This window comes from Monodon monoceros, unplaced genomic scaffold (assembly GCF_005190385.1).
Source record: "Monodon monoceros isolate NGI ecotype Baffin Bay Population unplaced genomic scaffold, NGI_Narwhal_1 Super_Scaffold_10, whole genome shotgun sequence".
Taxonomy (NCBI): Eukaryota; Metazoa; Chordata; class Mammalia; order Artiodactyla; family Monodontidae; genus Monodon; species Monodon monoceros.
In genome coordinates, this window is record NW_021703766.1 from 47,763,769 (window position 1) to 47,774,259 (window position 10,491).

Consider the following 10,491-nt stretch of genomic DNA (forward strand, 5'->3'; position numbering starts at 1 on the left):
AGCTTCACTGTGTGCCACCTGTTATTTTACAATATTGAGTACACAATATTATCTATGAAGTTATCATGTCAAAAATGTTTAATCTGAAACCTAATCAAACCTCTAGACATAACATCCAGTTCAGAATAAATGCGAGGGATAGAGAAACAACTTAAGCCCACTCAGAGAAAAATTAGTACAAATAAAGAATGTGCAACATTATATGGTTACTTCTCCTGAGTCTTCAAAAAGTGTGTCACAAAACAGGTAGAGGATAAGTGTTTGACCAAAAGAGACTCAATAGCCATAATCATATAAAATATGTGACCTTAGTTTGGTTTTAGGCTTAAAAAAAAAAAGCCAGCACTTTCAAAAGACATTCTTTTAAAAATTGGAGAAGTCTGTAAATGGGATGAATATTACAGAATATTATAGGTCTACTGTTGTTTTTTAGGTGACAATGGCTTAGTGGTCATGTAGAAGATAATCTTTAAACCTGGCAGTTGTATTTTTGAGTTGTATGTTGACTTTTTTTAGAGGTGAAGTGATACCTAAAACATTCACTCAGAAGGCACAGCAAAATTATATATATATATATATAAAATGTATGATATATGTGAATCTGTATATATACATTTTCATGAGAGAGAGATACTAAATATAGGTACAGGGTAAATAAACCTTCATTGTACCATTGTTGTACCTTTTATGTAAATTTGACATTTTTCAAATACTTGAGGAAACCTTCTCCAAGTCAACATCTGTCTTTTGGCTACCCATTGTTAATCTCTAATTTCCATGAATTGTAGGGAATGTGGATTGTATGTTATCTGTATTATAGAAATTATTATAAAAAAATTTCTTCAAACCACTTTCCAATTTTTCAACAGCTATACTCTCAATATTCAGCAAAAGCATAGGGTTTCTTACCATTATTAATCTTCAGGGGGATGAGCTTTGAATAAAAAAGTTTCTTGTTTAAAACATTCTATGGGATTTTGTCCAGAATTAATTATCTGAAATGAAATATGGATGAGTGATGATAGATTTTAAAAATATGCTCACGGGGTCTTCCTTCCACATGAATTTATTTATAGTAATACTAGTAATTATCATTAAAGAATGATACAGTATTTAGTAAGCAAATACTCTGTGCCAGATGCCCTTCCAAACAATCATATTTTATGTTAAATAATTTAATCTTTACCATATCGTTAGGTGGTAGAATAGTGATAATGTTAAAGGATGTGTCATGGCTAAAGGCTTTCTGACTCTCATTACATTAAGACTTTCTCGCCAATGTGAAATCTTTGATGTTGAGTTAGTTGATAGCAATGAGTAAAGGCTTTCCCACATTCTTTACATTTATGTGGCTTCACACCAGTATGAATTCTCAGATGTTGAGCAAGTCGATCGCTACGATTAAAGGCCTTACCACATTCTTTACATTCATAAGGTTTTTCACCAGTATGAATTCTCTTATGTTGAGAAAGACCTGAGATAGAACGGAAGGCCTTCTTACATTCTTTACATATATATGGTTTCAAACCAGTATGGATTGTCTGATGATAAATTAGTTGAGAATTAAGTCTAAAGGTTTTTCCACATTCCTTACATTCATAAGGTTTCTCCCCGGCATGAATTGACTGATGTGTTTTAAGGTCTCCAACACGACTGAAGGCTTTCCCACATTGTTTACATTCATATGGTTTCAAATCACTGTGAATGATCTGATGTTGAATGAGGTAAGAATGGAGCTTAAAAGTCTTCCCACATTCTTTGCATTCATGGGGCTTCTCGCCAGTATGAATTCTCTGATGTTGTGTAAGTTGAGAGCCTCTACAGAAGGCCTTTCCACATTCCTTACAATCATAGAGTTTCTCGCTACTATGAATTCTTTTATGTTTAAGAAGGCTTGAGCCCCTACTAAAGGCTTTTCCACATTCTTTACATTCATGAGGCTTCTCACCAGTATGACTTCTCTGATGTTCAATAAGTAGATAACTGCGAACAAAGGCCTTTCCACATTGTTTACATTTATATGGTTTCTCACCAGAATGAATTTTCTTATGCTGATAGAGACTTGAACGATGACCAAAGGCCCTTCCACATTCCTTACAAATATAGGGTTTCACACCATGATGAATTTTCTGATGGAGACACATATGTCGGTACAACCTAAAAGTTTCCCCACATTCCTTACATTTGTAGGGTTTCAAACCAATATGAATTTTCTGATGTTCAGTAAGGTGAGAATGACGTCTAAAGGCCTTCCCACATTGCTTACATTCATAGGGTTTCACACCAGTATGAATTATCTGATGTTGAATAAGCTGTGAATAAAACCTAAAGGCCTTCTCACATCCATTACATTCAAAGGGTTTCAAATCAGTGTGACTTTTTTTATGTCTAATAAAATGCTGGAGAACTATAAAGACCTTTCCACATTCCTTACATTCATAGGGTCTTACACCACTATGGTCTCTCAGATGTTCAATAAGGTGTGAATATTTCCTAAAGCCCTTTCTACATTCCTTACATTCATATGACTTCTCTTTAGTGTGAAGTCTTTGATGTAGAGGAAGGGATATATGTTTCCTGAATATCATGTGATTAAAATATCCCATTTTAGGTTTCTGTTGTCTTTCAAATTTAGTTCTGTTCTGTGAGTCATTTCTGAAAATAAACGCCATAAAGTTGAAGGTTTTACTTCTATTCATTGTCTCCCAATGGTATGAATTTACTTCATAACTGCTTTCTTCTGAAGATAATTTGTTGCTCTCACTTGTGAAATCAATGTCTGAAAGAAAATGAGAGAACAAACAAATGCTATTTTTCTTGTACAAGGGGAAATATAGTAAGAAGAATAATAAATTGACAAGTATATCCATTAGAAGTAAAAGGGTCATAAAATTCTTAAAAAATGTGATGAAATTTTTTAAAGGCAAGAAGGGCTCAGAAAATTATTAAAGCTAACATGAGAATGTAAAGTTTGTGAATAGGCAAAGAGAAAAATCAGTAGTTCTCATATTTAGTTGTGGATCAGTATTTCCACAGGAATTTCTTACATATACAACCCTTCTTTTTTGAGGGAGGTGAAGCAGAAAAGAATAGCTTTATTTGCTTTGCCAGGCAAAGGGGGCAACAGCAGGCTAATGTCCTCAAAACTGTGTGTGCTAACCTGGAGGTGGGTAGTGAGAAGTTTTATAATAATGGTTCAAAGAGGGCGTGATGTAGGGAGAGTGGGAGGGAGGGAGACGCAAGAGGGAAGACATATGGGAACATATGTATATGTATAACTGATTCACTTTGTTATAAAGCATAAACTAACATACCATTGTAAAGCAATTATACCCCAATAAAGATGTTTTAAAAAAAAGAGGGCGTGATGTATGTATATACTACCCTTTAGATATCCACTGAGACTGAGTGAATCAGAATCTGTGAGTAGGTCCTGGTCATCTACATTTTTAATATTCTCTACCAGATGGCTCTCTATGTAATTTTTTCAATGGTCTGTCTTTATCTTAGAATGAAACCCAAGCACATAACCATAAATAAGAAAACTCTGTCTTACTTCTACAAATTCATTTCAAGCCCTTGACATCTTTTCCCCTATATCTGACCACACTGCATCTTTTCAGCTACTAGAACATACTGCAACTTTTCCCATTGCCTGTGGCTTCACACGGATGCTTTACCTTGCAGGAATCCTCTTAGGTGGCTTCTCTAAATGACTATCTCCAGGTGTTACAAATCACTTCCTCAGAAAGGCTGGCTCTGCTAACTGTAAGTAAATTCATATCCTTTATTCTATATTCCAACATCTAATTCTTTGTCTTCATGATGCTTTTCTCTCATACATATTTATTGTCTCATTTGTCTTACTATTTATTTTCTTATTCTAAAGCTCAAGTATGAATTCAAAACTTCTTTCAACTACCACTGAAAAACAAGTTCTACCACAAGGTAAGTATTAAATAATGACTTGTAGAATAAAATAGTGAATTAAAAATGTAACTTGGATGAAAATCAAGGTAAGTAAGGATAAAAATCAAGGTCAGTGGAGAAGGCAACTGAGTAAAATAACGATCTAGTTTCTGAAAATTATGCAACAGTTACCAACTATCTCTCTCTGACTCTAATCTCTCACACTTTATTGCCTCAGTAGCGGGGCCAAATTAGCCCTAGACTAAAAGCTGTTCTGGACCCAGCTTAATAGAGTTTAAAAGCAAACCATGAAAGGATCAACAAGTCCCATTTACTGAATCCCAGAACAAAGTCCCCCAATCCAGCATTCCAACACAGTAAACGTTGCAATGTCTGGCACCTAATACAAAAATTATCAGGCATGCAAAATAGTAGGAAAATATAACCCTTCCTAGGAGAAAAATCAAGAAAAAGAAACAGAGCAAGGAGTGACACAGATAATAGAATTAGTAGACAAGGATATTTAGAGAGCTATTATAAATATACTCTGTATTTTCAAGTAGCTATTTCCTAGTTATCTCTTACTTTTCTGTAGCTTATCCTTTGTCAGAATCCACATGTAAGAGGTCATGGGAAAAATTTCCCCCAAATTCTTACATGTTCAAACTTTTGCACTTTAATGACAAACCATCTAGGCCTGAATCTTCCAATTTGTGGGTAGGCTCTTGATTACTGATGCAGCTTCTTTAGTGCTTGTGAGAGTTTTCATATTTTCAATTTTTTTCCTGTTTGTTTTGTAGATTAAAATTTTCTAATAATTTATTTCATTCGATTTTTCAGTTTCTGGCATAATGTTTATCAAAATTAGCATCACATTTTCAAGGTTTCAGGATTTGTAATGAGGCCCCCTTTTTTCTTACATAGATTCATGTTGAGAGAGTTGCACCAATTTTATTAATTCTTTGAAATAACCAAATTTATAGTTTTGACTTGCTCTTTTATATGTTCAGTTTTTATTTCATTAATTTCTGTTCTTTCCTTTATTAATTCCTTTCTTCCACTTTCTTTAAGTCTGTTGTGCTCTTCCTAACTTACCAAATGGATGGTTAGCTTATTAATTGTCAGCATTTCTTCTGGAAATAAAAGATCCATTGGGAGAGTAAATTTAAAATCCAAACAGATAAGAGCCATTAAAGGAGTGGTGAATTAGCCCTGAAGATCTACCACCGCTTTTCCCCTAGAGAAACTCACTGATTCTGAGCACAGTGATAAAAAAGAGGTAGTTGAGTATTACCAAACTGAAAACCAGCACTGACCCAGCTTAATATCTGCTATTCTATCAGACCCAGAGAGGAAAATGTTAAGTTCTCTCTGGTGGAAGATATCACTATCTAGAATCTCTTCAGTTCTTTTGTACACAATGTCCAGCACACGATCACTATTACTAGTAACTTGGAGAGGCATTACCATATGGCAAATAACAAGAGGAAAAAACAGAAACAATAGAAGTAGGCCCACAGATGATACCAAACAATGAAGGCATACAAGAATTCCAAAATAACTACTGATGGAAGAGTTTAAAAAAACAGATGAGGGGGCTTCCCTCGTGGCGCAGTGGTTGAGAGTCCGCCTGCTGATGCAGGAGACACGGGTTCGTGCCCCAGTCCGGGAAGATCCCACATGCCGCGGAGCGGCTGGGCCCGTGAGCAATGGCTGCTGAACCTGCGCGTCCGGGGCCTGTGCTCCGCAACGGGAGAGGCCACAACAGTGAGAGGCCCGCGTACCGAAAAAACAAAAACAAAACAAAACAAACAAAAAAAAAACAGATGAGGGACTTCCCTGGTGGTCCAATGGTAAAGAATCCGCCTTCCAATGCAGAGGATGCGGATTCGATACCTGGTTGCGGAACTAAGATCCCACATGCCGCGGGGCAACTAATCCTGCACACCACAACTACTGAGCTCATGTGCCTCAACGAGAGAGCCCACGTGCCACAAACTACAGAGCCCATGCCCCCTGGAGCCCACGTGACACAACTAGAGAAGAGAAAACTTGCACACCACAACTAGAGAGAAGCCCGCATGCCACAACGAAGAGCCTGCATGCAACTAAGACCCGACGCAGTCAACAAAAGAAAAATAAAATAAATTAAATTTTAAAAAAACAGGGACTTCTCTGGTGGTCCAGTGGTTAAGAATCTGCCTTCCAATGCAGAGGACGTGGGTTTGATCCCTGGTCGGGGATCTAAGATCCCACATGCCAAGGGGCAACTAAGCCCACATGCTGCAACTACTGAGCCTGCTCACTCTAGAGCCCACACACCACAACTAGAGTGAAGCCTGCTCGCCTCAATGAAGAGCCCGCATGCTGCAATGAAAGATCCCACATGCCGAAACTAAGACCTAACACAGGCAAAAATAAAATAAATCAATAAGAATAAATAAATTAATTAAGACATAAAAATAGTAATAAAAAGACAGTAAATAAAAGAATTGCAACAGGTAACTGGAAGTTATAAAAGACAATCAAAGTGAATTTCTAGAGAGATAAGTTCTCAAAAGATCTAACGTAGGTATAACTGGAATCCCAGAGGAGAGGAGAAAACGGTCAAGTATTGTCCAAAACCTGAACAAAGACACTTCTGAGTAGAATCTATCAAATTACTGAAAGCCAACATTTTCACTGCTGTAACAGAAAATACTCAAAAAGATAATGATCTTGACTCATTCTACCACTGTAAAAATTACAAAGTCTCATCTGTAATAAAGAGAAAACCAGGACTCTGTGTTACCTGTTCTCCATGTAGGTGGATTGGCAATTAAAATAGAATATTTATTGACATTATGAAAATACACATAATTTGACATTTGTTTTCTTTGCCAGTAGTTATGCAGAAAATTCCCAGAATTCAATCCTTTGGTCATTTAGAAAAAGCAACTGCAGGATGGATCAGAAGGAGGTAGGAAGGTAAATGAAGGACAGAGAAGATTTAGGTGCTGTCATGCTGCGGAGCAAGTAAGCCCATGCGTCACAACTACTGAGCCTGCACTCTAGAGCCCGTGAGCCACAACTACTGAGCCCGCGTGCCACAACTACTGAAGCCTGTGCACCTAGAGCTCATGCTCCACAAGAGAAGCCACCACAATGAGAAGCCTGCGTACTGCAACGAAGAGTAGCCCCCGCTCGCCACAACTAGAAAAAGCCCGCGTGCAGCAACGAAGACGCAATGTAGCCATAAATAAATAAATAAAATTTTAAAAAAGATTTAGATGCTGAATGAAGGTGCTTATTTCAATCTAACAAAGCCCCAAATAGTCCTTTGAGAATATGGAGCAGAAATTTCGCTAGTTTCTTAGCACAGAGCATAAAATATACAGTAGAAAAAGTGGATATTCCAGATAGCAGATTCTACATTACTTCAGGCAGATGTCCTTACCCAGTGATATCAAGTTAGTATAATTCTCCAACATCACATCTCTGTACAAGTTCCTCTGATCTGAGTTTAGGCATTCCCACTCCTCCTGAGAGAAGTCTATGGCAACATCACTGAATGTCAGTGGCACCTGAAATGATAAATTCATGTATTATTTGTAAAGGTAGAAAAAAAATTTCAAGATGGAATATTGAGTTGCAGTAGGGGGTGATATATAAAAACAAGTAGCTGAAGTTAAAGATCATGACATGGGTAGATGAGAATAAATAATAAATAAATTAGCATATCTGAAGTAGATTCCCTACCCAATCTTGAATAATCCTGTTGGAGCACAAAAAATTTCTTTAATTTTAATTTTCAAAATTTTCTTTAACCTCTTCCCCACAGTTCAGTATTATCCACCAGATGTGGTTCTCATCTTCCCTTTCTACAATCCCTTACTGAACTTCTGGTTCTTGAGTTAGAACACACTAATGTAGAATGATCCAGAACAACATTGAATGACTCAAGCCAAGCAATCTCTCTTCCCCTACAAAATGGGCCTCAGAACCCTATTCACTTCTCAGTGATTCCTCAGCCAGAACCCCTCCTCTCTGTAGGCAGGCACCAATCCCATTTCAACCCAAACCTAAAAGCTTTTCAAAGCTGAGATCTCATCTAACACTGAGACTGAGACCATTCGAAACCAAATTCTCCCTTATCTACCTGGAAAACTATGGAGAAAGTTCTCCCTCTTCTGGTCAAAGAGGGCCACCATTTCTATACAATGAAACTACAAACCTAACAAGGGAAGCTAAAATACTTCCTTCAAGGTAATTCACCCCTTTACTGCTCCAACACTGCTCCCGAGAGAAGACTGAACATATAGAACAGGAATAACTCATTTGATGAAAAACTGAAAAATCAGTTTGAAAAAAGGGAGCAAATAGGGAGGACACCATCCTTCTCTGTAAAGGCAGCAACTGTGAAACAGGCTGAGATACAGCTTTCCTAGGAAGGAGGTTTTGGGATAAAGAATGAAAATATTATCTGAATTAAAAATTGTAATATTTCAGGAAGGAGAGAAACCCACTTACCCGGCCCATGGTTTTAGAACTGCCAATCATCCTCAGAAGCTGAGTCCAGAGAAGCCAGAGCTGAGGGAGGAAAAAGAAGCCTTGAAACACAATGTAGCTCAGAACTCCCAAAATTAAGGTAAGAGAGCCTTTCTTTTTTCTTCTTTATTCCTGTTTCTCGCCATCCTTGCCCACTCTCTGCCCTCCCAAACACATAAACACATGTCAGGGGATATGAGACAGAGTCCAGACAAACTCAAACCCTTTCCTGTGTCTGGGAAACAAGCCTCACAAGCGTGGATACAGAGCAGAGGCTCTCTTGAACCAAAGCCAGATCCAGACACGCCCCTCTGGCCTATTTCTCATTCTGATCATGCCAGATGTACCCAGCTTGGGTTGTCCAGTCACATTAAGCAGATCCTCCTCCCCAATTCAGCCCTACCTTCCAGGGTTGAGACCAGGCCATACAACACAAACTTCAACAACCTTCATGTCCTCAAGGTGGACCTGGACTCTGCCAGACAAAAGGCAGAAAACAGGGACTTCCCTGTTGGTGCAGTGGTTAAGAATCCACCTGCCAGTGCAGGGGACATGGATTCGAGCCCTGGTTTGGGAAGATCCCACATGCCGTGGAGTAACTAAGCCCGTGAGCCACAACTACTGAGCCTGTGTTCTAGAGCCCTCAAGCCACAACTACTGAGCCCACGTGCCACGACTGCTGAAGCCCATGTGCCTAAAGCCCGTGCTCTGCAACAAGAGAAGCCACCACAATGAAGAGTAGCCCCCACTCGGTGCAACTAGAGAAAGCCTGCGCACAGCAAAGAAGACCCAATGCAGCCAAAAATAAAAATAAATAAATTTTTTAAAAAGGCAGAAAAGAGTAGGGACCAACTTGGAAAACCTGACCACCGTAAAACTGTCTGCCCACGTGAAGCCTGAACTTGACTCCAAGGTCCTCTGGGCTGACCAACCTGGATTTCCCTATCAGGATCCACTTTGCTTGCTGGCATGAATCACTGCCACCCAGTACCCACAGGAAGATGTGAATTCATACTCACTAAAGCCATACAGTAATACATAGATATTTGTAACCTTCTATGTGATAGCTGTGCTATACACATTAAAATTTAATCCTGAAATGTACTTATTAACTCAGTTCAACAGATGAGGAAATAAAAGCTCAAAGAAGCAAAGGTATTTTCCCATATCACAAATTGTAAGTAGAAGTGGTGTTTTCAATCACATTTCTATAATTATAAAGTCAACTTTTTTTTTGAACTGTTGTCTCTGACACCCAGATTTTTTGTTTCATTATATGAAACCTGAAAATAAATAATTAAGACAGCACCTGTCAAAAGATTTACTAAAGAGATGTTTTAAAGCAACAAAGATAGTACAATTTTATAGGTATTCAACTGTCAGATTTTAAAAGTTGATGATACACCACATATTAGTAAGGCTGTAGGGAAAAGAGCATTCTCATGCTATCCTATAGACCTGTGAAAACCTAGTGCAATTGAGACATGTACGAAAAATTATGCATAAGAAGAATTTAATGATGAAAGGCCGTTTCTGAGACTTCACCTAAAGGAAATAACTGTAAGATGTGCCTAGAGATGTATAAAGGAACATGATGATAGACACTAGTTAAAATGAAAAAAAAAAAAAAAACGCTGGAGAAAAATCTAAATGTACTTAGATGGGTAGTTAATTCAATAAAGTGTATTCATTCATATAATGGAAAATGAAACAGATACTGAAAATGATTGTGCAGATCACTGGTTCTCAATAGGGGGTGATCCTGCCCCCCAGGGCACATTTGGCAATGTCTGGAGACATATTTGTTTGTCAAAATGTGTGGAGGGGTGCTACTGTAACTAGTGGGTGGAGATCAGGGATGGTGCTGACCATCCTACAAGGCATAGGAAAGCCCTCCACCACAGCTAAGAATTATCTAGTCAAAAATATCAACAGTGCTAAGGTTGAGAAACCCTGACATAGACTTATTAAAGGAAGATAACGTAATCCAGAGTCTCTATATTATTGACAATGCCAGTATATGATAAAACTTATGAAAAATGCAAAGAAACAGGA

General features: G+C 38.0%; 1 protein-coding gene across 1 annotated transcript; it reads right to left on the reverse strand.

Annotated features, from left to right (window-relative positions):
• Positions 1-1,048: 1,048 nt before the first annotated feature.
• ZNF404 (zinc finger protein 404) lies at positions 1,049-8,993 on the reverse strand. Its single transcript, XM_029241651.1, has 3 exons — positions 8,419-8,993; positions 7,346-7,472; positions 1,049-2,779 (listed from the first exon to the last, which is right to left on the reverse strand). Exons 1-3 carry the CDS (start codon positions 8,446-8,448, stop codon positions 1,257-1,259), a joined length of 1,680 nt encoding a protein of 559 aa, XP_029097484.1. The 5' UTR covers positions 8,449-8,993; the 3' UTR covers positions 1,049-1,256.
• Positions 8,994-10,491: the final 1,498 nt, after the last annotated feature.

Coding starts and splice junctions, on each gene's coding strand:
- ZNF404 (XM_029241651.1), bottom strand. CDS start 8,448: ATGATTGGCAGTTCTAAAACCATGGGCCGG. Junction 7,473..8,418: donor GTTCTAAAACCATGGGCCGG/GTAAGTGGGTTT, acceptor TTATCATTTCAG/GTGCCACTGACATTCAGTGA. Junction 2,780..7,345: donor TACTAACTTGATATCACTGG/GTAAGGACATCT, acceptor ATTTTCTTTCAG/ACATTGATTTCACAAGTGAG.